Below are 27,065 nucleotides of genomic sequence, written 5' to 3' on the forward strand. Positions count from 1 at the left end.
TGAATTGATCATCTTATTCAGGCAAGTGATGTGCGAGGTGGGATTCGAATAAATGACTCGGTTACAATATAACATGAATAACCTTAACATATGACCCAACTATAATGATTCGTGCAATCCTTCATTTAAAAATGAATTTTATAGGACAAGAATATTGTAACTTAAATGGTTAAAAGTATTTATCCGTATATCTTAAGTCTATGTTCATTTATCTCTCTCTCAATATCATTTGTGAAAAGAAAAGAAAAATCGTATTTTTATTTATTTATAAATGAAACGTTTCAAAATTAACTCAATATTTCTTTTCCCAATGATGCCGCTAATTAATCCTCCTTCGTAACTCTAATCCTCTATTTGGATGAAGACATTGAAAATTATATAGAATTTTAAAAAGAAGGAATTTAGATTTCTATCATTTTGATTTATGGCAATTGAGTTTTTGGATTTATGTATGTCGAATTTTGTAAATGACATTATGAAAATTGTGAAATAACAGATATTTCGGTGGAAATTAACCTTGGGAATTTGATACCTTAATTTCCACAATTTTTTCCACACATCATTTAATAAATTCCACACTTAAGTTTCTAAATTTCTCCTCTTAAATTTTAAATTTTTAGTTAAATTTAGAGTTATTTTCCCTCGTTGGGGGTAAATAAAGGGTTTAGGGAAAAAGAAAAAGAAGAGAAAAAGAAAGCTTCGAACTTTCCTCAAAAAAGAGAAAAAGAAAAAAAGCGCGCATTGAACTATGGACCCTCTCACCCCACTATTTTGAAGTTTGAACCAACTTTTTCTTATTACCGGAAAAAAGAAAAAATTTGCACCAAATCTTCACCTGAGCTTTGATCTACTGAGAAAAATGGGGATATGGGATTTCATTTCCGGGACGACCGATTCACTGAAACGCAACGCTCCGGATCTAACGGGCGTCACGAACTGTTGCCCCACACCCGGTTCCCTCAAACGGATCGTACCAGATGTAACGGCTGCGAAGAACGTGTGCTTCACCGCTTACGGTTATGGGTCAGCCACCGTTACCCATATCGATAGCGCCGTCAGGGGTAACCTGAACCACTACCTTCAGGACGAGGAAGCCCGCTCCAAGATCCTCCGGTTGGGCAAGAGCATCGTTACACACGCCACCATCGAGGGCCTCAAAACCATCCCAGGTTTAGCTACTTCCTCGTATCACTTGTTAAATTACTTTTAGTTTAAAAACAAAAAAAAATTGATATTCGTGTTTTTCTGGTATAATTTTCAATATTTTCTTTGAAATTAGGACAAATTAAACTGAAATTTGTTTCCTTTTGGAAAATTAATTGTGCCAATTTAATCGTCTTTAAATTGTAGGTTGTTAGGACTGGAGATCCCACTTTGGAAAAATAGCATATTTTAGGATGATTTAAGAGCCCATCCTTACAAATCAACCTCTACCCATAGAGCCCAAGTTTCACCATGCACCTCACGAAAGGGGCGACGTATTGGCTGGATTAATATCGAGTCATTGAATACTGGTAGATTAGTGAAGCCGCTCAAAGGAAGGAAAAGGCTATCTGGGCCAGTGTCAATAGAGTTGGACGACAAGAGCGTGGTGGAATCACACATTGGAAAAATAGCATATCTTATACCTTAGGATGGTTTATGAGCTCTTGGACACCCTTCTTTACAAGCTGATTTTCCGGGGCAAATTCTGCCCTTGGACTCTTAACAGGTTTATTAGAAAATTGCTTGTATTATTTTGTATGTTTTGTATCTAGTCAAATTGATTGGACCACACGATCAAACATGATTCTATTTGATAAACAATTTTGATTGATAACGTGGTGACTGGTGACATAATATGTGAGTGTCTGTTAAGAGAGTATGAGCATGGCTCATATATAGCTGCTTGTTGAAATCATATACAGTGGTTTACTTAAGAAGGCTCTAGTAAGAAATTTCCAACAGAAAACTTCTCTTCGTCATGTATTTTCCTCAAAACAACTAGACCAAAATATATTCATTGATCCTTGTTTTTAGGTGGATTTGTAGGTTACAATATTGTTAATAAATCAATCAAAGACTTGAAGGACTCCGATAAACAAGAAGTGGATGTGAAGGCATTGCAGGCGGATCTACGCAGATTGAAGAAAGATTTCATTGAATACAGGAAAGTGCATGAGCCAGAAGTGGATGTGAAGGCATTGCAGGCTAATGTAGTCAGATTGGAGAAAGAACTCAGTGAATACAGGAAACCCCGTGAACAAGTCCTGATAGATAAGCCAAGTGCAGATTTGAAGTCACCAAACACTGTCAACATTCATTCAGCTGTGAATCAGAAACCGGAAGATGTGATCAGAGTCTTTATGATGAATGAGTTTATGGGCAGGAAGTTCCTGGATGATCTATGGTTCCTTCGGTAGCACCTAGGAAGAAGTAGAAGGCAGTGCCACTGCCAGGTACCAGTGCATAAGATAAGGGGGAGCAATGATCATTGTTAATCATGATATGACCTTGTTTAAAGCTTTGTGGTTAGGTCTTGATTGCTGTGTGTAATTATTCTCTCTGGTGTATTAGGGATGAAAGTTGTAAGAAAGTGGTTTTACATTGGCAAGACTCAAATCCATTAGCCGAGACAACCAATTTGCAAGATAATACCCTTTTCTATTGGGCTAGACCCCATTGGCTTTAAGGTTGGTTTTTATAAACTGAAGCTAACTGGTTTTATATGGCTGATTAGCGCTTTTGCGAAAGTATATATTCCTATGGAAATGGAATGTAGATACCCAATGGCAAGCAATACTTTTTAACTTTCATAATCTGCTAATCCGATAAATGTTTGAGAATCCACCTTGACTGAAACTCTTCTGCTAGCCCAAGTAGTGAGAAGTAGCACGTGGGTTTGAATCCATCCATTTAACAAGTTTTACATCACTACAGACAGATTGTACAAACTGTACAATATTGCATTCTAATAAAAAGTTAAGGCATTTTTTAGTACTTTTTTCTTTTTTCGTTTTAGTTTTTAGTTTTTTTTAGTTTTTTTTTTGGTAAGAGAGATGAAAATGTATGGAGGGAAGGAAAGGGAGGGATGAAGCCAATGGATGGTGGGGGAAGGGTTATTCTCCTTCTCCCACCACAATTCTCCACTCTATTTTCCTCCATATAATTCCTCTCCATCTTTAAGAAAAATGTGAAAAATTATCAAACGGGAGCATCACCAAGGGTATATGTAAATAAAGTAGGCAAAAGTGTACTATAAAGACTGATGTGGCATGTTGCCTATTCAATTTGGAAAAAACTGGACCAGGCAGATGAACTAGCAATGTAATATTATATTTTTTATTTTCATCTTTTACATTTACCTCATTTCACCCACCACAAAAAGCAAAAGAAAGTTGTATTTTATAATAATAGAAATATGTGGGGTTCAATATACCTCCACTTTGAAGTAGACAATATTGCCTTGTTGGGGAGAGTAGGTATATTTTGCATACCTATTTGTCTCTTACTTGAGCACGAAAATGCTGATGTGGCAAGGCAAATGAGGTTTGCCTACTCTTTTGCATCTTCCCTTTAGAGATGCTCCTATATGACAATTTCCAATAAACTAATAGGAGCAAACGGACCTTGAGTCGGCTGCTGGCCTCATATTTTTAAATCTCTCAACAAACATTTTCTTCTCCGATCAATTTTTGTTAGGAATTTCTTTTCAAATTTGAAAACTGAAACAAAAACACTAAAAAATCATGGCCACTTGACATGGCAGAGTCTTTGAGACAAACTATGTGACTATGTCCGTTCATAGAACATTCCGGGGAGCCAAGGTGTGGTTAAAAAATAGTACTCGTTATGAAATTGACCAATAAATGAAAGAATCTTGAGTAGTTAATGAAAAAAATGTTGCAGAATAAAAATTGCAAGGAGATCGTATGAGAGTTGGGAGGGACATGGGACATGAGAGCTTAAAAGATGTTGGACCTCTTCACCAATTGTCAATTAACTTTGGCTTGGACGACTGAACATTCTAATATGGTATCAGAGGATGCTATCGTGCTCCGTGAATTTTGCTTACCCTCCTAGTTGAATACAGAGCTGGAAGTGTAAAGAGGTAAGTTGTTCCTATCCCTTTGCTGTGTTCTTATGCTCTACATATGATTGTTAAGTGCATGGAATACTCTAACTTTATTTGTTCTTGCCCTTGTTTTAAGAAAAGGCTTAGTATCACAAAATATTTTAAAATCATTTGAACCTTAGAAAAGAGCTTATCCAGGATCTCACATTCTTTACTTCCCTAATTACCAAGCCCCCAGCAGATACTTTGCTTCAACAACTCCCAGCTTTCCAATTTCAGTTCTCTTATAAAGGGGCAAGCTTTCAAGGGCAATGGCTTAATTGGCAGTGGCTGTCAGTTTGTTCCAAGGTTTTTACCATTCAGTGAAGCCAGGTACGTACACTATCTTTTTTTTTCTTTCTGAAAATGATGTGCTGCTAATTTCTTATATATTCCAAAGGTTTTCTCTATATTAATACCTTTGAACATCCTTATAGATAGTCTTTTTAGCATCCTTATAGTTGGTACAATTATTTGAAAACAGAATCAAGAAGAGAATGCTTTTAAGATCAGTTGATTTCATTAGGTCATGGTTTCATAAGGTGCATTTCTAAAATTTCTTGACAAGAATCTTGTGGAGTTTCACTAGAAGAGAGATTAAAAACCAATACATAAATAGACAACATGTTGCTATTGATTGTATATAATATGGTAGAAATTATTCAACCACAGTTGCTATAGCTGTTGGTGGATATGTGTGGCTAACAGTAATCCAGGGTTAAATAAAATTAACTTGAAAGCACAATAAAACATTACTTAATTTGAAGTTACTAGTCCAATTAAGCTTCAATTATACTATTAGTTTCGGATTTCTTATTACCAGATTAATGATCCTCTTTTCATCCAATTTATGTTGACAAATATGTTTAGGAAGTAGGAACTCGCTGATGGGATTTCTTGCGCCAATTTGTGAAAGAATAATGTTCATATGGGCTCTGATTACTAGATGGTTCAGATATCAGAGAAACCTTGAAGTTAATATGAATACTCTGAAAAGAATGTTAGAAGAGCTAGATAGCCAAACTGAAGATATAGGAAAAAAATTAGAGGCTGAGCCTCCCCTTCCGATTAGAAGACACGAAGATGAAGTCTATGAGTGGTTAGAGAATGTGGAAAGGATCAAAACTAGAATACAAACTATCGAACAACTTGGTGAAAGGAAATATCTCTCACGTGCACATCTTGTAGAGCTTGTTGATGAAAAAATTGGAGAAGGTAAGGAATTGCTACAGAAAGGTAGTTTGTATATTGAGATTTCGACGAAGAAGCAATTCAAGTACGTGATCATTGGTGGTGGAGTTGCAGCTGGATATGCAGCAAGGGAGTTTGTTAAACAAGGGCTCAAACCAGGTGAGTTAGCAATCATATCAAAAGAAGCAGTGGCACCTTATGAACGCCCAACACTTAGTAAGGCCTATCTGTTTCCTGAGGGAGCTGCCAGACTTCCAGGGTTCCATGTCTGTGTTGGAAGTGGAGGAGAGAGGCTGCTTCCGGAGTGGTATGTGAAGAAAGGTATTGAGTTAATTCTCAGCACAGAAATAGCTGAAGCAGATCTTCATTCGAAGACCCTCACTAGTTCCACCGGGAGAACCTTCGAATTTCAAACTTTGATCATTGCAACTGGCTCCAGAGTTATGAGGTTGACAGATTTTGGTGTACAAGGAGCTGATGCCAAAAACATTTTCTACTTGAGAGAAATCAGTGATGCTGATGAACTTGTAGAAGCAATTAGAGCTAAGAAAAAGGGAAAGGTAGTGATTGTTGGAGGAGGATACATTGGTCTTGAAGTCGGAGCAGTTATGAGAATCAACCAATTCGACGTTACCATGGTTTATCCGGAGCCATGGTGCATGCCTCGGCTTTTCACTAAAGAGATAGCTGCTTTCTATGAGGCTTACTATGCTAACAAAGGAATTAAAATCATCAAGGGTACAGTTGCAGTTGCGTTCGATGCTGATACGAATGGAGAGGTAAAGGCAATGAAACTCAAGGATGGCAGGGTGCTGCAAGCTGATATTGTAGTTGTTGGTGTTGGGGCAAAGCCTCTCACTGATTTATTCAAAGGGCAAGTTGATGAAGAGAAAGGTGGCATCAGAACTGATGGAATGCTTGAAACAAATGTCCCGGATGTGTATGCTGTAGGCGATGTGGCTACTTTCCCTCTGAAATTGTACAATGACATGAGAAGAATTGAGCATGTTGACCATGCCAGGAAATCAGCTGAGCAAGCTGTGAAAGCTATCAGGGCAAGTGAAGAAGGGAAATCCATTGAAGTGTATGACTACCTTCCATACTTCTATTCGCGTGTCTTTGATCTTTCGTGGAAGTTTTATGGAGACAATGTTGGTGATCCATTGATGTTTGGAGACAAAAACCCAGCATCCGTAAAACCGAAGTTTGGAACAGCATGGATCAAGAATGGGAAGATTGTGGGAGTGTTTTTAGAGGGAGGGACAGATGAAGAAAACGAGGCTATTGCCATAATGGCAAGGGTCCAGCCTCCAGCTGAGTATTTGGATCAACTGAAAAAGGAGGGTTATTTCATTGCTTGACTGGAACTCTAGATACCATGTATAAAATTGAATTGATGGCTTGGGATTTCAATGAGTTGGTTTTGTTCCTGCACTTAAACAGATTGCTGTGTGCCCTGGATTTTATTTCTGTTTCTTCACATTTTATTCTCTGTATTGATTTGATTGGAAAACAAAAAGATGCTTTCATTGCTCTTTCTTTCTCTTTCACTTAAGGTATACTTAAAAATTTGTACACCTCTAACTTGCACTATGATGAAAACCGTTGAACAAATCTCATATAATTTGTTCACTCATCCTATTTAAATAATTTCCTCAGTTTGAAAGCACAAAAATAAAAAGGTTTAAAGTTACTCCTGCACTCGAGTTACTGTGTTCGAATCCCTCCTCTCTTAATATGGCTTCTGTTTAAATTTAAAAAAAAAAAAAAAAAGGACAAATGTGACTTGAGAAAAGCACCGACTTAACGTTGTGAGTCTTCTTCCTACACCATTATCTTCAGTTGACAAATACAAAGCTGGGGTCTTTTGAGTTCCATTAAACCGAAACGCTAGCGATATTCACAGACGCGTATCGGGTACCAGAACGACACGTCGCTGCCGAAATGGCTGAAATTAGAATTGAGAGAGCCTCTGATAAGCTGAAAGAGCACAAACCAAACCCCAACCGCCGAGAAAACATTGGCGGGTTTCTGGGTCACATCGCCAAATTTGCTATTGACTCCACCATCAACTTCTCTCTCAAAGCCCTCCCTGGTTAGTTTCTTATCTATCGCACTATGTAAAGTGTTAGATGATTTTTGGGTTTTTATTGTTTGATTGAAATTGGTAATCTGGGATCATTTTGTTAATTATGGATAGGATTTTTGGTTCGTCATCTTGCTCAGAAGTAGTAAATTTTTTGCAAGAACGCATGATTCTTGTTGAACCCTGTTGATGTTGTTGCATTCTGGAATCGTTTAATTCTCTCTCTCTCTCTCTCTCTCTCTCCCTATGCCCATGTTCTTAAATTTCAAGTGCACTTTCTGTGAAATGCTCAAATTTTGTACCTTTATCAATTTGTAAGTGAAGGGCTCACTGAAAATGCCTATGATGCTGTGGAAAATACAAAGAGGATTGGATTGTTGTTCTAGTATTATTTTTCAGGCCTTTAAGGCGAAGCTTTCCCCGGAGTGTTGTGTGCTGTTATTTGAGCTATGGAAACTATCTGAGAGAAAAATGAGTTTCTGTAGATATAAAATATGGGAAGCTTTGAATGGTTGTGTCTTTAAACTGGTTACTTGAAGACTTGTTGAAGCAGCGAACAAGGTACTAAATATATCCTTCAAAATTTGTCAGAAAATTCAAGCTATGAACAGAAAGACATAGGGAGAGAATGTCAAGTGGCCCGCTAATGTTTGTTGAGGTAGACTTTGGCGCCACTAGTAAATACTTAGAAATAATGAGTGAAATAATAACGGTTAATTGCGGAAAGTTGATGGATATCGAATGCAGAGTTGATAGAGGCCTTGGCAAGCCAAGAAAGCTCACTAGTCGTGGAGGTAAAGCTCAAAGATGAATCTGGCTTTGCTTGGATTATAAGTTCACTCCATTTTCAAAATGGTACCTAAGCAGCACATAGATTAGTCAGTGAAGCTAATGGTGTTGCTGTTAAGGAACAAGAGTTCTGGACGCAATTCCCACCTTTTTTTGGGTCAATAGCAGAGCTGCCAATATTTTATTTTCTCGATGTTTGTTAAATTTATTTTATTTTGGGCTCAATTCCTAAATAATAAAAGGGATGACGATGGGGTTTTAGAATTTTGTTGCAGATATACATTTGTCTCTGGATATTTTCTCTCTTTCAGGTGCAAAATTCTTCATCTCCAGGGTATTGTTTAATTTGTCACGAAATCCGACATTGTCATTGTCCTTTTGATGCTTTAACAGAATTTCTTTAGAAATCCTCAATCCTATAGAGATGATGGCTTATAGTATTTTCTCAGTGATAGTCATCATTTTGGCATCCCAATGATATCCTATGTCTTTGCAGCAAATAGCCCCTTTTTCCACAATTCTCAAAGCTATTTTTAAATAGCATTACATTGTTAGGAACATGGGTTTTGTTTAAACTCACTAATTGGACAGGCTGCCCCTGGACCTCAGCTTGTGATGCATTAAGCATCCCATCTCATGCCTGAAAGGTTGCATTCGCTATCATTTATGCTATTTTTTTATTTGAGCCAGTGTATATAGAATAATGATGACCTCAAATATACATCTACTCTTGAATTTATTGGACATCTTTTTTGGCAGAACTTTATTTCTTTATTTCGTCCTTAAATAACAGAGTTGATTCGTTGTAACTTGTATTTAGCTACTTCCATACTTCGGTAAACTACAGATGCATCCGCCACCGTTTCTCTTTCCCCATATTTTTTAACTTTTTTTTATCTCCACCATTTTGACCACTGCAGGTAGGAAGCAGGTGTATCAGATTGTGCAGGAGGGATTAAAGGATCAACCCCTTTCAGTTTCTCCTAATGACAACAAGAAACCAGAAGATCTTAAGTTGGCAATGGAGGACATGCGTGCAAAAATGGAGGATATGCAGGAAGACACGAACATTGTAAAGCAACAACATAACATATCAGCAGAACATGTCGTGCGATCAGCGGATCCAAAGAAGATGCAAGACGGAGGAGGCATTCAGGGGTCAGATCCTCTGCCGAACAATAAGAAGAAGATCTTCATTCGATCGCGTCTATAAATTAGAAAATGAGGCTGGTGTAGATGACCATAACAGCAAGTCAAAAAATAAAGGACTGTAATCCCAGTATAAAGAAAAACCAAATGTAATGGCATATAGTATTGGGGGTATAAATCTTATGTGTTATGTGTCAATAATTTACTATTTCATATAGAGTTGATATTTGATATGTATGATATGTATGTATTATGAACTTCACAAAAAGAGTAAAGATCACATGACTCATGAGAGGATCATGTTTCCACCCAAGTGGGCTGTTCTTCTCAGTTTCGTATTGCCAGCGGCCCAGCCTTGATTTTTTGGGGCCTTTTAGCTCACATTATACCCAAGGAAAAAATAATAATAATAAGGCAAGGGCATTTATGGAAATTAGAAAACCATTTTTCGTTTGTGCATGTTTTTCTCCTCGTGTAGCTTCTCTGTGTTTCCACATAGTCTCTCACTCTGTCTCAGACTCACTCTGTCACTCAGAGCACCGAACAATGGCGGCATGGACAGCGGTGGCTCGGCAAGCCGCGAATATGGCGCGGCTCTCCTCTCCCAAGTCGGCTTGTTCAGCTCAAGCCGCTTCCCTTGTCCATCGGCGCGGTCTTGCCGTCGGTGGTGGTAATTTACTCACCCTTTAACGTTTTTCATTTTATCATGAGCTCCTCGTTTAATCTTCTTCCTTTATTTGTTCTGTTTGGTTGCTCAGTAAGTGTGACAAAATACTTTATGAATTTCACTTATATCAACATGGTTGTACCACCTCTGGGATAGTGGTGGTAGTGTCAGAACTGGGCTTTTTTCTGTTTAATGAACTTTTCTTTTGTTTTTCTTTCTCCTACTTAACCTGAAGTCAAATGGGTTGTGCTCGATTTATATTCATATTTATTTTCTTTTGTTCGTTTCTTGCTGTTCTACTTGCTTGACTGTGTTGCAGATCATCATGGACCTCCAAAGGTGAACTTTTGGGAGGACCCAATGCGCCCATCTAAATGGAAGCAAGAACATGTGAGTTTTATTATAATTTTTTTTTTCAAAGACGTCTTTATAATGGTGTTGTTAGATCATTGTTGAGATTATTTTGATTGCCTTTTAACAATGCTAGAGAAATTTCCTGTTTTTACATGAAGACAAGTATCATATTATGTCAAAGTTTATAGTGAATGGATACTTGGGCTATGTTTGTGGTTATAGGTTTTTTATTGTCAAATAAAGTTGTACCTCCAAGTTGAAATCGAAATCTGCAATTGACAGCTTTCAGTCTCATTTTGATGTTGAGGAACGTAGTAGTCGTGTTATGTTGTGGTGTGTGTGAGCGAGAGAGATGGCCTTAATCTTTTTCGCTTGTCCAAGTAGGCAAAGAAAGTTGATTTCAATGCTATTATTGTATAAGGTGTATATCGAGTCTCAGATGAGAATGTGGGAGAGAAGTTGATGTGTTTGAGGATGTCTTTAATTGTCTGTTGAACTAAAGAGACAAAATGATTGTGTTGAGTGAAATCCTCATGCCAAAATACCTTTGGATTGCCTGCAATAGTGCTGCATGAGATATTCATATGGCTTTAGTGATTTAGAGTCAAGACTCTTATATCTCATGTGTTGCTTCACTCGTTACAGTTTGTGATTGTCTCTTTAGCTGGATGGGGGACACTCCTATATGGGGGTTACAAGTTCTTCACCAAAGACAAAAAGGACAAGAAGGACGAGGTACTTTGTTAAAGCTTTTGATTATGAGCTTTGTCTATTTTCATTCATCTCATGATCTCATGAAGCTAAATATGTTTCCCTACGTCGTTACATTCCATTTAGGATTAGGAATAGGCGTAATCGGACCTGCTTTTTACATATCTCGCGTTAAGTACCTTCTCATTTTTAGTGTGACAAGATTAGACACAAATATCTCCTACATTTGTTACTCTAAAAGAATAATTCAGTTGTGTTGGGGTGTATATATGGATTTCATAGTGAAATTCTTCCGTGTTCCTTTCCATTATCCATGTGTTTTCTGAACCATCAGTTCTTAACTCTTGCATTATGGTCTTCGATCAGATCTATCCGGAGCTGAGAACTTGGCCTCATAAAATGATTTGAGTTGTAAGAGTTGGGCTGATTGTTTATGCATGCGATGGCTTGAGGTAGTTTTCACCTGGTAGAGGTGTTTATGTATGATGATGCTTACATTTCCCATCTTCATGAACCTGAAGCATTCGAGTATTTGCCATTCTCGCTGGATGACCTACACATATTTCCATACTTATGAAATCAATCTCCATTAGCTGAGCATTCTGTTGTCTTTGGTTGCAGAAAGTTGGAGAACCATCACACTAGCTTTTCGAGATCCTGAGTATATGTACAAATAAATAAATCGGTGTCTCGTCTTCAGAATATCTACAATGAGCATGATCTTCCATGATACAAGACACCACAGTTTTTAGGCAGTTCCAGTTTGTACATGACTGTTGTTTAACATGACTGGATTTATACATGGTGCCTTTTCATTTTATGGTCATTTTATCTAATGGTCATGGTTGTTTTAGCACTCGTGCATTCTAGCAAACCCTTTTCTTTTTACCACTAAACTAGTGGAACTTGAACATTCTTGGTTGATGATTTTAGAAATCCATCATTGCCAAGAAACCTGGATAGGTGGGAAGGTAGTTTAAAAGAAATCTGTCGCCTCAAGGTCAAGGCAAAAAGTAATTTGAGAACAACTTTGCAAATGGCTTTACACCTCAAAGCACCATATAAACAGTATCTACAAATAAATTGACCAAAATTTATCTCACAGCCTTGGCAGCAAGTTTAGTCATGTAACCGAGAAAAGCCTTACAACTCAACCCAAATTGCAAATGAACACTTTGCATCCATAAATAATATACAAAGTATGAAGCAAAGTCTTCATTGTCAAAAACATAATTTACACTTAGGATGCCACATTGGTAACCATTTCCCTTTCTCGCATGTTCAGTCTTGCCCTTTCACCATGCCACCAGTTTAACATCGGATTACCCTTTAAGACGATGCTGGTTACAATGTTATTTCCAGATTTTCTAGGAAACAATTCTATATTACTATTTTCAATAATCTACGAGTAATATTAGATCATATTTCAAGCATAATAGTTTTCCACCATTTTCATCAACAGTGTCTCCCAAGCAGCTTCTCAGTCCGCATCTTTTACTTCTGCTTCAATATCAACAACTGCCTTAGAAGACTCCTTCCCTGAAACCAGTCTCAAGCTCAGAAAACAAATCGATAAATATCGGTATTACGACCATGAAGAGAAAATGGCAACATGGCAAGAGGCTTTTCAGGGATAACCTCTTGTGGAACGGGTGTAGTCATTGAATGCCTGTCCAAATGTTGTAGACTGATTGGAGTATTTCACAGAGTCCATTACAAACTTGTTGTCCACCACTGAAATGAACAAAAATAAGTCTTAAAACATGAGGGACCGTGGACACTACTTTTCCATCAGATACTACAACTTATTCATAATTTAGAAATACAAGTCTTCAGTCTACTAACAGGAGAAAGCTGCTTGAGGAATTTTTGGAACTCATAAAAATATGAAATCCAAAATTTAACTGATACACAGACAATAAAGGTCTGCAGACTGGTAAGAGGAAAAAAAAGCAGCAAGTAGAATTTGGAACTCAAAAAAGCAAGAAACGAAAATATTAGAATACCTGAGAAAGGTTGGGTGCAGAAGGGGCACTGCTGCAAATCATCATTTAAAGCAGATCTGCAAGAGGTTACATCCTCGCCCAAGTTATGCAAATTATCATAGATGACAATCCTTAATGAAACTAGAGAAGAACAACCAATACAGGTCCCCATAAGTTAGCTTGAACTATAACAGAATTCAACTGGTCTTACTTGAAAATCTGAAAATCGTTTCCGCAGTTTGGGCACTGCAAGTACATAAAGAAAAAAATCATTAAAGGCAGAAGACATTAGAGTAAGAAATATATAAACGTTCACAATTGAAAATGACCCTCAGGATGTTACTCCGAAATTACTTGATTACAAGATGTGGATGAAGCGTTTGTGAATTGTTACATGAAAGAGTATCACTTGCGTACTCAAGCTTTTTTCAAACATCCTATACATGTCATGCATTTATCTGATACATCTCACATGGGAAAGAATGAACTCATTATAACACACTAGATTTCTACATGCCTATCCATGGAAACTATCCAACACCAATCCAGATGATCTGTTTATATAGCACCTGTGATACAGTTAAATCAAGAGCTTGCGACCAATGCAAACATTACTTAATTGTCAACTCCAAATAAAAGAAAATCATAGAGCGTTTTGGTACACCATCCACTAGAAGATCTGTAGATTGATAAATTAACTGTCCACACATGCCAAAACATCATGTAAGACCTAATCTATTGTTAAAAAATAATTGAAGCTAACATAAATAATTAAAAAGGTTTTACTAGTCCTTGTAGGTGTCAAACTGGTAGCAACATCTTCAGTTGTGTTTCACTAAGCAACAACAAATGTTTGATACCACAGTTGAAGAAAACTATGAGCTTTAAGAAGTGAGCAAGAGAAAATAAAAAGAAATGAAGTAGCCTTACACTGTCTTGAACCATATCCTGCCTTGCCCACCACAGAAAAGCACCCACACCAACAATTGGTACAAGCACTGCAAGGAGCTGGATGTGAAAAGGCATCAATTTCATTAGAGATATAATCCTACATGCTGATGTCAGAGTCAACAAAGCTACCAGTATTCTTCAGAAATGTAAAGGAACTAAGATTTGTGAGAAGAACCCCAAATCAGTTGCTAAATGAGAGAGAGTACCCAAATGGAAACAATTGCATCCAAAATCCAACCAAGCTGCCCAGTAAATGAAAGATAAGTCAATCCAATAGCCAAGGCTAAATTACCCAGAACTCTAGCAGTGGCTCCATCATCTTTCCCACCACCACCTCCATCACCATTAAACCCAAACCCCTGATTGAACCTCACCACAACCTCTCTTTTCTTCTTCTTCTTCCATCCCTCATCTCTCCCCAACATCTCATCTTTAACACTACCCCCTCCCAAGGAAGACCACCTCTCCCAATAAGCCCTCACCTTGAACCTGTTCTGCTTCAAACAACCAATCTTTGTCCTCGACACAGAGCAATATTTGATGGGTTTCTTGTATATGTCATTATGCAAACTGCTCAGCCTGAATGCTAAGGAATTGATAGAGATTTGAACAACGGTTGTCATGGAAAAGATGGAAGTTTAAGCATAAACGACCCAATATCTAAAACACTGGTTTTGCACTGTTCATAGGGGATTTCATGGTGAGCTTGGCTTAATAAGATGGGAAGAAATATATCTGTTTTCCCTAGCTTTGGCTTTTCTACTTTCTATGATGTCGCTTAGTTTTTCTATTCTCAGCATTACTTACAGTATTTTATTAGTGACCCAATAACCATGTTGTTTCTTACCAGCTATGTTGCACCGATACGGATACGGGTACGGCGATACGATACGATACGATACGCCGATACGGCAAATCTCCAAAAAGTAGGATACGGGTACGGCACCGATACGGTGATTAAAATAATATATATTAAAAAATATATATAAATAGAAAAATTGAAAATTGATATTTCATCCATAATAAGTTCAAAACATTAACAAAACACATAACTTCATTCAAATCTCCATAAACAAAGCACAAATTAAACAAAACACACAAAATACAAGACCTAGCCTTCCTTCCTCCTTCCTCCTTCTGTTTGGTTGGCTTGGCGTCTGTCTGAATGAAAGTCCAAGACCTAGCCTATCTCTTGACATAAGCAATCTGAAATTCTATGTTTTATTTTTACATTTTAACCCCAAATACTAAATAACTTTCAAAATCAACCCCAAAGTTTCCAAATACTTTCGTTTTTACCCCCAGACGTATCGGTGCCGTATCATGACCGTATCGTGACCGTATCAAGGACGTATCGAGGACGTATCGGAAAGTCAACTTTTAAGAAAAGTCTACGATACGCCACGTGGCGTATCGGATACGTATCGGTGCCGTATCGGAGCCGTATCGTATCGGCGCCGTATCGGATACTCGCATACCCCCAAAAAGTGGCGTATCGGTGCAACATAGCTTACCAGATATGTGACCCATGTGGCCAAAATTAGTGTTCTTTGAAATTTAAGGGGGGCAGAAAATAAAATAATATTGACATGATTGTGTAAGGTTATATGGACCACATCTTTATGATTCTTTTCTTTTCGTCCCCAAAATAAGGTCCAAGAAAGAAAGGGTGACAATTTAGTAAGTAAAAAAAAGTGACAGTTTGTGTTAGACTGGATGTTCATGTCGTCATTTTGTGGTGAATAATATTCAAATTTGACACGCTTAATTAATCGTGTTAAATGACTCAATAAAATATAGCAATTAAATAAAATGTCACCTTTGTATAAGGCGTATATATGAGTTCTTTTCAATTCAGGGTGCGAGCAATAAGTAAACATGTCATAAATACTCTTAGGATTTGGATCATCCCCAAATAAAAGGAGGGAGTAGTCGATTTGTGAACATGCTCAACATAAAACCCCAAACTACCAGGTAGTAACTAGTGTGAACAGAGATTTTTGGTTACAATGACAGACAAAAAGGTTTCCTCATAAATTAACCCATTTACATGAGGTCATAAAAAAAAACTAAACAAAGGTTTGCTTTGAAGTATTTTGTAAAGGAAAACGCTAGATCTTTATTCATTATCATATAAATAAGGTACAAATAGCACCATATCTGTATCTCTTCAGTATGATGGCTATATTTGCCAATGTTCCTCGTAAAACAGCTAGAAAAATTGAACACATATCATTACATAACATTCTGAACCACACTCTTGGCCCCCAAATCATTCTTTCTTCTTTTCCCTTGTCTTATTTGGTATACCATCGTCTCTATACGGTTCAACACTGTACGCGTACTTCTGAAAAACTGAAAATAAAACCATCTCCACACACACCAATATGTTTTGAAGAGCTTCCTCAATATGCTCCACGTCTAGCCAGATATGATGAGATCGAATTATTTTCAATGCTGCAAGTATGTCAAGAACAACTCCCTGCAAAATCAATTGAACTACTTTCTCAAAACACACAACAAATTTCATTTTATAGAACAAGAAATAAGGATTAGCCCTGCTCCAAACTGAACCAAATCCAAATCTACTAATTGGAAATGTTCAAGAAAGTACATCTTATGGAAGTTTTTTGCAAGCCAATATGGGAATATCAGTTTTGATATTTGAGCAAAAAAATGATTTCTTGTGTGCATTCTAAAGTAAGGCTACCGGACAGACATGGTTCTCAAAATTCAACGCAGAAACAAAGGTATTTATGGTTTTGGACATCTTGAAACTAGCATGAAACACAGTTTGAGACATGTACACTGGTGTTAGAACCAGCACGATCTGCCCAACAATCAGGATGGACAAGAAAGTATACAGTGTCCTTAACTCATAACAATCTATATCTTGGGAAGCATTAAAAATCGTTTTACATAGGGTCTGATACCACAAGCACTATAACATCACCAATATGATATATCTTGCTGCTGTATGACATGAAACAGATCTAGAAGGAAGAATGCAATATGCACATTGCACATTTTCACTACTGCTCAAGGAGCTCTACCAGAGGTCCATCCTGCTCGAGATTTAGAATCAGCAAGACCAATACCTACTCCACTATCCAGTGGTACGTCTAAAAGCTATGGAAGGTTACATTCCCTAGTCAGAGTTTATAATATTTACAAAATCCTTTATCCACAATGGCATTCTCTAACAATCCACATTTGACAGAACTATGAACTTGTCAGTTTCTGGCTCAGCATGAAAGGGGAGATGGAATGATAATTACCTGCCAAAAGCAGAAGAAGACAATCCCTTTGATACATAAGAACTTAGCAAGAGGTTTGTGTGGTGCCAGCTCTTTAGCAAACACATTATAGAAAACAATAAGAGAATACAGAGCCAGTGTCACTGAAATATTCAGAATTATTGTGAATGTCCAGCTAACCCAACTGGGATATACTCCAAGGAGTTGAAGTGTTATCATCAAGATGGAGCACACAGGGCGAATCACAACAAATTGCCACGTCCAGTACTTGAGAAGCTTCAATGTTTGATGGTTTAAACGAACAGTGCGAGGCTGCATTTTTTATAGATACAAGTCAATATACCTCAACATGTCAAGGGTAACAAAACTAGCTAGTTCCAATAAATCCAAGGAAAATTAGTTACATACATACACTTTCACACTCTACTGAGAAGGTGAAAAGACTAAGAATTCAGATAGCTAGAAGGTCCTTGTCATTGCAAGGAAAGGAATCTTTCTATTGTTCTCATCCCAAAGAGAATATGCAATTTCTTGCCAATAAATATGAGTTCTTTAAGCATAAAATTGAAGTGATATAAGGAAACATACACATTTTTCAGTCGTTAACTTAATTAACACAACGAGAATCGGAGATGAAAATTCATTTACCAGAAAAAGAGTCATGGGAAATGAATGGTGAATCTCCCGTCCTTTGATTTCATCTGGCACTATGTTTTTACTTATAGATATGTTCAAGTAGCTGTACAGCAAACCCAAAAAATTAGCTATCACCTGCACTGCACATAATGAATTTACAAACTCAAGCACTAACAAATTAAGGATTAATGACAATAGAAAATACATGAAAAGTTATATTGAAATCTTACCAAAGCCTCGTAGCACTCCTTGATGGAGTCCAAAAAAGTAAAGAAAACATTGCTTCCCTGAAAATCTAACAAGCCCACAAAAGAATGTAGAGCATATAAGGGCGCCATAAGTATAATGATTATGATGGCTTTTTGCTCCTTTGGCTTCTTCCAGTAGAAAAAATGTTCTGAGAGAAGCTGTACTGAGAAATGCATTGTAAGCATCGCGCAGAAAGTGGAAGCCAGAAGAGTAATTTGTGCCGGATTTCCCATTTTTCCTTTTGTGTTTTTAACCACAGAGGTGGTGATTCAAGAACTAGGACCTGCAATAAAGTGTCAATGGTTTCAGCTAGGATCAACTGAAGCACTAAACCCAACAGTCTGGGAGAGCAAATTATAAGTCTTATATCGATGAAAAATCAAAACAAAAACCATAAATTTGTGATAACCCAAATGACAAAAACACAAATTTATGAAGTAAAAGTTGCAAACACAGAGCAGAAGCATAAATTCATATGAAAAGTCAAAGATTTAGAAACACTATTCAAAAAGTCAAGCTGAAGTTAACTGTAAAGTAATGCTACAGGTAGAAGTCAAGTGAACCACTCATAAGCTAATAAGTTCAGAAAATGGACTAACTGTCTCTTGGTTTGCAGAGAGAAACGCTTGCTTCTGCGATATTTCCTTAGCTTTATCGAGAGTAAAGGAAGCTCAGAAAAGATGGCTAGTTTTGAATATGTCGTAGTAAAAAAAAATGTGACTGGTGGGTTTGGTTTGTTGCTCAGAATGAGATTTATTTTACTCTTAAGGATAGATAGTGAGAGATGGTAGCGATTGAAGCTCCTCTCCCATGCTTTGAACTCCAATTTATTGCAGAAATCTGGCGGAATAGGAGATAGCATCTCTGTTAAATGAAATATAAATGTTTATATCATGTTTAGTATCCACAGCGGGGATAGCTCAGTTGGGAGAGCGTCAGACTGAAGATCTGAAGGTCGCGTGTTCGATCCACGCTCACCGCATTTTAGTGTTTTTCCCTTTTTTTAAAAATATATATTTTTTTATCCCACGGCTAAAAAACAACCCCATCAAGAAGCATTTACTTTATTCGTTGGGCTCTTTCCTTAAATTTTTTAAATGAAAAAAAAAAAAACAATTTGTTATTTTAATTTTGTCGTTGATGGATCATGAGTTCATCAATACGCATACCACCAGCAATTGCAAAATCTCATTTATTTATGCTATAACAATGGTTGTAGTTTTGGTTTCCACCTAGTTATGATTCAATCATTCATCTTTTTTTTTTTTTTTTTTTTTTGGTCTGAACCATGAGGTGGTCCTAGATGGGCCCCAACTATGGGTGGCACCTTTAAGCCTTAACCACAACCCAGACTAATCCCCACTCACACCAGGTCGGCCCGTAAGAGCAATTCCACTAGTTGCCCTTAGCCATGGCAAGGGGGGGGGCTAGGGCAGCCACTATTCACGTGAATAGTGACTGCCCTTGTAAAAAGCAATGTTGGTTTCCAACAGTTGCCCTAGTTTAGGGCAAACACTATTTATTTTTTTTGTTTTTTTCACTTATTTGTTTATCTAAACAATTAATTTGGACAATATTTTTTTAAAGATTTTTGGTGTGGGAAGTGAAAAATATGACTAAGTATTTATTTTTTAAAAATCTGAATTTTATTTTATTTTATCGATTTTTTTCGATTTTTTTTTAAAATTTTTATTGCTGACGTCATTGATGACGTCAGCTCCCCCGAGTTTTGGACCTGGGGCTGGACCTGCCCTCGGGCCAGCCCGACTTCGTGGACCCCACAGCCATCTCGGGCCAAACCCTGCTGCTGGAGGGCCTTTTTTACCCAAACCTGCCCTAGCCTCTGTCCAGCCCGAGTTGCTGGACATGCTCTAAGGGGTAAAGTGTTGGCCAAAGTGGTGACTCCGTACGAGAGCAGGGATCGAACCCCTAACCTCTCTTAAGGAATGAGAGTGCCGAACCACTCACACCAACCACCTTGGTTAATCATTCATCTTTTTCAATAACCAGTAGAGCATAAGTTTTGCTAACAACGTGTTTAATGACAAGCAAAATTCAGCAAACTATTCATCTCTTCCAAATATAAAATTTTCACTCTGATCAGCTCCAATCTGTTTCACCAATCGATGTAATGAGTTAATGAGAAAAATTGCCAAATGAGTGGCAAAAATCAATGTATAATAAGGCAAAAATTGTAAGATTCAATTCATTTCCAAGCTACACTTGAGTGACTGATTTTCTTGCATCACGCCCCAAATCAAAGAAAACCATAGGGAGTAAAAACTTCCTCAGACTGTATCCTCACTTGTCCCCTTGGGTTCGAGTAGTAGCTCCCATTACAATAAACTGATCCGCCAAGCTGATTAGAATGGTGGCAGAAGTACCCAAAAGTGAGTCTGACAATTATAAACCAGGTAGTTAATAAGGAACTCTCATATAAAACACAAAAACCCGGAACTTGGTAGCAGAAGAGTCCGTTGTACCTTGTATCAAAAAATTGAGGTGAGTTTGATGTCACTTCTGTTATACAGGCTACAGCAATCAGGGAAAGGGTATATCTTGAAGCTGCCATAACACGTAATTCTTGCACGATAAATAGACATTAATGGCATCCCTGAAAATATTACATTCTATACAACCTTGCTGTCCTCTTTGCAAAAATTTGGTTCTACATCATATGGCTTTTAAAACCTCTCCAAGAACTAGTCCCCACTGAGTCCAATGAGAGCCGCCCTGCATTAGAAATCCAACAAAAACTGAAGTTCAGGATGCAATAATTGCCTTAAATTAAGTTAAATATATCTCCATTTCTAAAGCTTCAAACTTACCCTACTTCATAATTCCAGGATAGGGTCAAGTCTCAACTAGGACACTAAACGATATAAAACAAGCACTTACCTGGCAAAATACAGCAAATGGCTCTCTTAATGGTCCATCGCATGAAAGCTCACTCGTACTCCCATCAATGAAGGTTCCATCAGCAAAGATCACCTGATACATGACAACTAAGAGTGATTGAAAAGCCTTACTGAAAATTTACAAGTAACACTGCAACTTGTTAATGCAAGATTGGCACCACTCTCGACAAAAGTTGTGCATAGTAACACCCAATTTCAGAGATGATAAAGATCGCAGCAATGCTATTATGCATGCTTAGCTGTTTAAACTTTATATTGATAAAGATCTCAGCAATGCTATTATGGTGCTTAGCTGTCTAGATATAATGAAACTAGGAAGAACTAGAAATGACTTCTCGACCAGTTTTCACATAGAAAAAAACTCTCAAGTTGAAACTAAATTATAAGACCTAATATCCAGATAATTGCCACTAGAACCTGTCCCACAATAACGCCTCAAGCATGGATTTTAATCTCCAAGAACACTGCATTGCTTACTTTATATGAATTGACATCAAAGGCATCTGAAGTCGGTGAAAGTTTGAATGAGCCAGTAGTTAATGTATGTGTAAAATTATTGGTTAAGTTAGCATCCAACCCAAATCAATCGGTAATAATAAATGGAGAGGCCCAAAAAAAATTCTATTGAGATGCAAAGCATTCAATTGTGGATATATAGTCTGTTTCATTACCATTTTAAGTTGGAGCATCCAATACAAAACCAGTTCTGTCCAGGAAAAAAAAACCCAGACCAATTAACAATGGATGGAGAGGCCCCAAATTTTTTATATTGAGATGTTAGGTTTAAAATGTCCAATGTGGGACTTAATATTCTCAACTATCCTGATGTGCACTTAAGATATATGAGGCTTCTAATGCACACAATTAGCACTTCATCAGAACCAGACTCATAGATTTGGTTAGGAACAGATTATATTAATAGAAGCTGCGGCTGCCTGCTTCCTTTGTTGTAAGAGATGAAAATAATTCTAAAACATTAAGTAACTAAAATGCAGAACTAAATGTAGCCAGACCTCTGATGCATATCCAGGAGTTGTACCAGCAATTGGTCTAGTAAATGAACCTACTGGGGAGCTTCTCTGTACAGCCTCACAGAAAGCAAGAAGACGCTCCCGGCTTCCAAGCTGTATGGCCTGAAAAGAATTATTAAAATATTTGAGATTTTCTTCTGTCTGTAGCAGAGCATGTTTCCCAACTAACATTGTCAATCAGCTAACCAAAACGGCACAAGCAGAATAACATTATCATCTTACATTTATTGACAGATATGCTATCTGTTTAAAAGGCTAAATTATACGGAATACTAACAATTAGAATGAATGAAATAAGCAGCTGCTTGCTGCATATAGATCTTTGTTAACTCCGGACCATGTGACCATTCAGACAGACCTAAATCTCTTAACCAACAACATAATGTTTTGGAGGTTCACTTGGAATTAGGAAATAATATAATAAAAAATGGTAAATTACCTGTACTGTGTCATGACGAGGAACACGAGGAAGTGGCTGCACCTTATACCCTTTGGATGCCATAACTTCAGCGACTAGGAGTGTACCCTATTGTAGAGGAAACCAGGGAAAAAAATGAGCTCCAAGTTGAATAATGGAAATTAAATGTAAACTAGGAAATGCATATTTCAATACCTTGATAGCTTCGCCTACCATTTGAGGTGAGAGGAACAAACCCTGGAAAAATGCTCGCATAATGTCACCAGGAGTTGAGCCGCAATCAACTCCAAGGCCAGGTGCAGATAAACGAGCTGCTGCTGCTTTTACCCATTTTTCTCTCCCTGCAACATATCCACCGCATGGTGCTATAGTTCCACCAGGATTTTTTATCAAACTGCCAGCAATCAAATCTGCACCCTGAACACCAACAATGACATTTTATTGCCTTTCTTCAGAAGAAATAAAAAGGGATACAAAATATGACACATACCACCATTGGAGGTTCAATGCTTTCCACAAATTCACCATAACAATTATCAACCATGACCAAGCAATTAGGATTCTGCGTCTGTTTAAATATAAGAGGAACAACAATAAATTTTCCAAGCCAAAAGAATTCACAGGAAAAAACGAGCGAGAGTTAACAATAACAAGTCAGAATTTATCAACTTCAGGCTACTCCAGAATTAAAAAATAATAATTAGATTAATATATATTAACAGCAGTTGCAGTGTGAAAGAAAATCTTCCCGGATGGGTACCCCAGTAATATGGCTACTCAAGGAGCAAAACAATTAACATACCATTTGTTAAAACTTCATGCTATTTAATATTGAATGACACCACTTTAATGTTACAAAGATTCCGATTGGCACTCTTATTCTGGTTAGAAAGTCAGATCCATGTGATGATTAGTTACCTTAATTATCTTAATTGCTCGCCTTATCTCATCTACACTTAAACTCTGACGCCATGAATAACCACATGACCTCTGTATGAGTGCACATTTTGTTTCAGGTCTCAAAGCATGCATAAGCGCATCCCAGTCAAGGCCACCATTTTCAGCAAGCTAAAATGACATCAGATATGAGATAGTTCACAAAGCACAACAAGAAATCTGAAAAAAAGAAATCTTTTAGTATAACTAATAACATACTGGAACTTCACGGTATTTCACACCAAAATCTATCAAGGATCCCATCCCATGAGAGTCTCTCTTTCCAATAACTTCCTCTAGCGTGTCATAGGGAGGACCAGCAACTGCCAAAAGCTGACATTTAGATTAGTCGAAAGTCTAACCATATTCCAAGGACAAAGTGGACAAAGAAGAATATATAGCTGAGGAAAAACTTTCAACACAGAGTGCACCCAAGATCAAAGTAATAGCTTACCTCATCCCCTGGCCTTAGAAAAGCATATAAAGCACAGGTTATAGCATGAGTTCCTGAAAAAAACTGAATGTAAAGATGATTAACTAAGCATTGTAAATAACCCCATAAAGTAAACACAACACACTATATGACAAACCTGTGAGCGAACTATAGAAGATTCAGCACCAACAATTTCTGCAAAAGCTTGGTCAAGCGCTTCACGTCCCCCAGCTTCATCATGACCATAGCCAGTGCATCCGGCGAAGTGCTGATTGAAGACATAATCACGAGAAACATGTTGAAAACCATATACGATAAATTCAATGATCCCATAATTGTGACTGAAAGGCGGCAATTTCATGACTTCAAGAGACCCAAAAAGGAGAATTATGGGCTTTTCTTACAGAATTAGTGCATTAGTGACATATAAAATGAAAACAGTAAGGCATGCTTCTACAGAATCATTGCATGTATTAGTTACTAAAATAATTATTTCAATGCATGTATTATAACAACTAACATAACCAAATAAAAGGCCTTTGAACAAAGAACAAACGCATAGATATACAATGGAATGAGGTTGCATGGATATCTGCTTCTAATAACTAGTGGAGGCAATCTATATACATTCTTCCTTCTGAAGGATTACATGAAAAGAATTAGAACTATGGCTGTCACAGTATCACCAAAAAAAATATTGGCATCCAAGTATATATACAATAACCATCTTGAACATTATATCCAAATAAAACCACCAAAAAACAAAAAAACAAAAAAACAAAACCTTACATGAGATCCAACTCGAGCATTCTGGAAAGCTTTGAGAACACGGGTTGTATTGTGTGCCACCAAATTATCCACGGCTCTGAACTCTGAATACAAGGAGTCCACTGCTTCCGCAACCTGCATTGCACAGAATTGAACCACTTGGGGTATTATCATAATGAAACTTTTTGAGCTTAACGCAAATATCCAGCTCCATATCAACTCCATCCAAATCCCAAATATATACTTACTAATTGAAATCATATATATGTTAATTTAAGAATTATGTGCCCCAAACCCTATTAATAAATGGAAGATGGGTCAGTCTGGTTGCTCTGAAACTCAAGGAAACATGATGTGCCTTGTGGCTTAAGCTGCTTCGTTTACCAACAAAAATAAAAGTGGGGATAACCCACCTATAATAAGCCACAATATGCTTGACCCATTATTTTTTCCGATATAATTAAGATTGAAAGAAAAGAAATAATCTTTCTCTGCAATTCCCAAATTTTCTAAGCAAGCAAATTGAAGAATGACTATTAAAATAACTGGGTTTTGAGAGAACATGAGCAGCATTGAATTTAAAAGCTAAATACTTAGAAGTTCGATTTCGAGTAAATGTTTGCACTTTCCCAGCAACCAAACAGAAAACTAACCATCTTATTAACGTTCTAGATATTTTGAAAATAGCATGAACTTAAAGCGATTTACCTCTGGAACAAAAGGAGAGTCTTTCTGATGATAATGGTGATTAGTAGGGACTGAGACTGGAGAGCATGAACGAGTAGTAGCCATGGGTAAAGAAGCTCTGAGAGTGAGCATAGGATAAGCAGACGTGGCGCAGGATATGGCCCACATCATCGAGCAGTTTGAAGGAGACGACTGGGACTGTGGGTGTGTCTTTCTAATCTCGTATATTTTGAGCGCTTCCTATGAGCATTTCACTTGTTAACTTAGCACATGAAATTCTCCTCGGACAGCCAACGGGGCAAGCCTAGTGGAACCTTAACTTGCATATAGATCTCACGCCATCGTATTTGTGTGTGTGAAAACTCTCTATCATTTGTAGTTAGACTATCTTGCACTAAAAAATAAATAAATAAATTCTCGTCGAGGCCCTGACCCTAATTAGGGGAAATTTTGGGACCAAACGGGTATCGGGTACGGGATCCCAGAACTTAAAAAATCCCTGAAGGATATGGGGAGGGGATGGTATTGGCGTTCTCATCTCCGAACCCGACCCGAAAATATATATGTTTATATTTAAAAAAATATATATATTTATAATATTTATGTTTGATCCTAAGTTAACCCCCCTCCCCTAATTCTTCCTAATTTTCTCTGGAATTTCATATTGATGTGATTTTGAATAATTGAGTTGAACTTTATAGCTAATTTGGATGTGTTGAATGATAATTTAATATGAAACTTAATGTTAAAATGTATGATAAATATTTTTTATGCAAAAAAAAAAACGAAGATTCGGGGCAGGTATAAAGGATAGTTCCCCGACAGGAACGGGGACGGGGATTCCCCGAAACCTATTAAACAGGGATGAGTTCGGAGATGGAGGCAAGGATGGAGAGCAAGAACCGGAATAGTATTGTCATACCCAGCCCCTACTCGACCCATTGCCATCCCTACTCGTAAGCTAAACACAAAGTCTTCACCTCCATTACTCTTCTTTCTTTTCACCTTCACTTGTAGGTTCCACATGCTTTACTACAGGTGCTTGTTATTTTTTCCTTCGGGATTTGTGCATTTAACTTTCACACGCAAATGCAATATGTAATAAAAGACATTTGTGTAGACCTTATGTTTACGTTTGTGCTTGTCCAAAGTTACTGAGTAACAGTAACAAATATTGTTACTGAGTGGCACTAACAAAATGAAAAATATATATGTACTACAAGAGAGGATTTTTCCCACTTGGTCAGTCTAGTCTACAGGTCTTAACCAACATAGTACATTAGGCAAGGCCATATGTTCTTTTGGTTTTCCAAGTTGGTCAATGACAAAAAATTTGTTTGATATTCTTTGTTGGCATTGATGACCTTTTTTATTTTATTTATAGAAGTGATAATTGTATTCATAAATTAGTCACACAGACCATCAGCCACAAAGGTAAGACCATCAGCCACAAAGGCAAATACAAATGCTCACAAACGGATAATACAAATATGAAAACTTAGTAACCATATAGAGTTAATCCAAATACAGGCCACAAAAGGCCAGAGAAATTTCAACATAAAAGCCGCATGCCTGAACAAATCATACATGAATCACAGCGCCCAAATATACCAATACAACTATAACTTTTAACTCTCACAAGTACAAAATACAAATAAAAACTAGAAAACAATCAAACACCCAACTCACAAGGAGTTGATGCAATTATTACAAAATAAGAAAACTGCAAACAAACAACCAAAAACTAAAGAGCCAC

The 27,065-nt window shown here is 37.3% G+C and overlaps 6 protein-coding genes, 1 non-coding gene and 1 pseudogene across 12 annotated transcripts; 5 read left to right on the plus strand and 3 right to left on the minus strand.

Moving 5' to 3' along the window:
• The first annotated feature begins 713 nt into the window (after positions 1 to 713).
• Positions 714 to 2,634, plus strand: LOC110772931 (uncharacterized). 4 transcript variants are annotated; one of them, XM_021977421.2, is made up of 2 exons: positions 714 to 1,169; positions 2,020 to 2,634. In XM_021977421.2, exons 1-2 carry the CDS (start codon positions 860 to 862, stop codon positions 2,400 to 2,402), a joined length of 693 nt encoding a protein of 230 aa, XP_021833113.2. In that variant the 5' UTR covers positions 714 to 859; the 3' UTR covers positions 2,403 to 2,634. The 4 variants fall into 4 exon arrangements, with proteins under 4 accessions (XP_021833113.2, XP_021833114.2, XP_021833116.2 ...); XM_021977422.2 differs by having other exon boundaries at positions 2,032 to 2,634; XM_021977424.2 differs by having other exon boundaries at positions 717 to 1,061; positions 2,032 to 2,634.
• A 1,699-nt stretch (positions 2,635 to 4,333) lies between these two features.
• On the plus strand, positions 4,334 to 6,821 carry LOC110772950 (monodehydroascorbate reductase, seedling isozyme pseudogene; annotated as a pseudogene). The gene is made up of 2 exons (XR_015835241.1): positions 4,334 to 4,426; positions 4,964 to 6,821. The product of XR_015835241.1 is annotated as a monodehydroascorbate reductase, seedling isozyme pseudogene (transcript).
• A 279-nt stretch (positions 6,822 to 7,100) lies between these two features.
• LOC110772951 (uncharacterized) lies at positions 7,101 to 9,525 on the plus strand. Its single transcript, XM_021977439.2, has 2 exons — positions 7,101 to 7,379; positions 9,080 to 9,525. Exons 1-2 carry the CDS (start codon positions 7,229 to 7,231, stop codon positions 9,370 to 9,372), a joined length of 444 nt encoding a protein of 147 aa, XP_021833131.1. The 5' UTR covers positions 7,101 to 7,228; the 3' UTR covers positions 9,373 to 9,525.
• Positions 9,526 to 9,596: 71 nt separating this feature from the next.
• On the plus strand, positions 9,597 to 11,896 carry LOC110772955 (uncharacterized). Of its 2 annotated transcripts, XM_088252069.1 has the most exons (5): positions 9,597 to 9,978; positions 10,295 to 10,365; positions 10,975 to 11,064; positions 11,407 to 11,492; positions 11,662 to 11,896. In XM_088252069.1, the coding sequence occupies exons 1-4, from the start codon at positions 9,597 to 9,599 to the stop codon at positions 11,446 to 11,448; spliced, it is 585 nt and encodes a 194-aa protein (XP_088108195.1). In that variant the 3' UTR covers positions 11,449 to 11,492; positions 11,662 to 11,896. The 2 variants fall into 2 exon arrangements, with proteins under 2 accessions (XP_088108195.1, XP_021833136.2); XM_021977444.2 differs by lacking the exon at positions 11,407 to 11,492.
• A 198-nt stretch (positions 11,897 to 12,094) lies between these two features.
• On the minus strand, positions 12,095 to 14,767 carry LOC110772957 (uncharacterized). The gene is made up of 6 exons (XM_088251314.1): positions 14,183 to 14,767; positions 13,956 to 14,033; positions 13,237 to 13,271; positions 13,047 to 13,102; positions 12,679 to 12,774; positions 12,095 to 12,579 (listed from the first exon to the last, which is right to left on the minus strand). Exons 1-6 carry the CDS (start codon positions 14,597 to 14,599, stop codon positions 12,521 to 12,523), a joined length of 741 nt encoding a protein of 246 aa, XP_088107440.1. The 5' UTR covers positions 14,600 to 14,767; the 3' UTR covers positions 12,095 to 12,520.
• Positions 14,768 to 16,070: 1,303 nt separating this feature from the next.
• LOC110772933 (uncharacterized) lies at positions 16,071 to 18,955 on the minus strand. Its single transcript, XM_021977425.2, has 5 exons — positions 18,718 to 18,955; positions 18,100 to 18,401; positions 17,882 to 18,004; positions 17,255 to 17,545; positions 16,071 to 16,458 (listed from the first exon to the last, which is right to left on the minus strand). Exons 2-5 carry the CDS (start codon positions 18,349 to 18,351, stop codon positions 16,249 to 16,251), a joined length of 876 nt encoding a protein of 291 aa, XP_021833117.1. The 5' UTR covers positions 18,352 to 18,401; positions 18,718 to 18,955; the 3' UTR covers positions 16,071 to 16,248.
• Positions 18,956 to 19,027: 72 nt separating this feature from the next.
• TRNAF-GAA (transfer RNA phenylalanine (anticodon GAA)) lies at positions 19,028 to 19,100 on the plus strand. The gene has a single exon. It is a non-coding gene; the product is annotated as a tRNA-Phe (tRNA).
• A 1,175-nt stretch (positions 19,101 to 20,275) lies between these two features.
• On the minus strand, positions 20,276 to 25,627 carry LOC110772935 (uncharacterized). Its single transcript, XM_021977426.2, has 13 exons — positions 25,331 to 25,627; positions 24,644 to 24,757; positions 24,012 to 24,122; positions 23,876 to 23,938; positions 23,641 to 23,754; positions 23,404 to 23,553; positions 22,976 to 23,053; positions 22,681 to 22,902; positions 22,507 to 22,593; positions 22,050 to 22,169; positions 21,017 to 21,109; positions 20,602 to 20,851; positions 20,276 to 20,514 (listed from the first exon to the last, which is right to left on the minus strand). Exons 1-12 carry the CDS (start codon positions 25,478 to 25,480, stop codon positions 20,792 to 20,794), a joined length of 1,362 nt encoding a protein of 453 aa, XP_021833118.1. The 5' UTR covers positions 25,481 to 25,627; the 3' UTR covers positions 20,276 to 20,514; positions 20,602 to 20,791.
• Positions 25,628 to 27,065: the final 1,438 nt, after the last annotated feature.

Source organism: Prunus avium, chromosome 4 (assembly GCF_965620075.1).
Source record: "Prunus avium chromosome 4, drPruAviu1.hap1.1, whole genome shotgun sequence".
NCBI classification, from domain to species: Eukaryota; Viridiplantae; Streptophyta; class Magnoliopsida; order Rosales; family Rosaceae; genus Prunus; species Prunus avium.

What these genes read in the sequence shown, in the direction of transcription:
- LOC110772935 (XM_021977426.2), bottom strand. Translation starts at nt 25,480, where the DNA reads ATGATGTGGGCCATATCCTGCGCCACGTCTGCTTATCCTATGCTCACT. An exon ending in ACTCTCCTTTTGTTCCAGAG is followed by an intron (nt 24,758 to 25,330) that starts GTAAATCGCTTT and finishes TGTGCAATGCAG; the next exon opens with GTTGCGGAAGCAGTGGACTC. An exon ending in CTTCTATAGTTCGCTCACAG is followed by an intron (nt 23,939 to 24,011) that starts GTTTGTCATATA and finishes CTTTACATTCAG; the next exon opens with TTTTTTTCAGGAACTCATGC.
- LOC110772957 (XM_088251314.1), bottom strand. Translation starts at nt 14,599, where the DNA reads ATGACAACCGTTGTTCAAATCTCTATCAATTCCTTAGCATTCAGGCTG. An exon ending in ATGCAATTGTTTCCATTTGG is followed by an intron (nt 14,034 to 14,182) that starts GTACTCTCTCTC and finishes TTTCACATCCAG; the next exon opens with CTCCTTGCAGTGCTTGTACC. An exon ending in AGGATATGGTTCAAGACAGT is followed by an intron (nt 13,272 to 13,955) that starts GTAAGGCTACTT and finishes ATGTACTTGCAG; the next exon opens with TGCCCAAACTGCGGAAACGA.
- LOC110772931 (XM_021977421.2), top strand. Translation starts at nt 860, where the DNA reads ATGGGGATATGGGATTTCATTTCCGGGACGACCGATTCACTGAAACGC. An exon ending in GGGCCTCAAAACCATCCCAG is followed by an intron (nt 1,170 to 2,019) that starts GTTTAGCTACTT and finishes CCTTGTTTTTAG; the next exon opens with GTGGATTTGTAGGTTACAAT.
- LOC110772955 (XM_088252069.1), top strand. Translation starts at nt 9,597, where the DNA reads ATGAGAGGATCATGTTTCCACCCAAGTGGGCTGTTCTTCTCAGTTTCG. An exon ending in CGGTCTTGCCGTCGGTGGTG is followed by an intron (nt 9,979 to 10,294) that starts GTAATTTACTCA and finishes ACTGTGTTGCAG; the next exon opens with ATCATCATGGACCTCCAAAG. An exon ending in AAAAGGACAAGAAGGACGAG is followed by an intron (nt 11,065 to 11,406) that starts GTACTTTGTTAA and finishes GTCTTCGATCAG; the next exon opens with ATCTATCCGGAGCTGAGAAC.
- LOC110772951 (XM_021977439.2), top strand. Translation starts at nt 7,229, where the DNA reads ATGGCTGAAATTAGAATTGAGAGAGCCTCTGATAAGCTGAAAGAGCAC. An exon ending in CTCTCTCAAAGCCCTCCCTG is followed by an intron (nt 7,380 to 9,079) that starts GTTAGTTTCTTA and finishes TGACCACTGCAG; the next exon opens with GTAGGAAGCAGGTGTATCAG.
- LOC110772933 (XM_021977425.2), bottom strand. Translation starts at nt 18,351, where the DNA reads ATGGGAAATCCGGCACAAATTACTCTTCTGGCTTCCACTTTCTGCGCG. An exon ending in TTCCCATGACTCTTTTTCTG is followed by an intron (nt 17,546 to 17,881) that starts GTAAATGAATTT and finishes TAAAAAATGCAG; the next exon opens with CCTCGCACTGTTCGTTTAAA. An exon ending in TCTTCTTCTGCTTTTGGCAG is followed by an intron (nt 16,459 to 17,254) that starts GTAATTATCATT and finishes TTGATTTTGCAG; the next exon opens with GGAGTTGTTCTTGACATACT.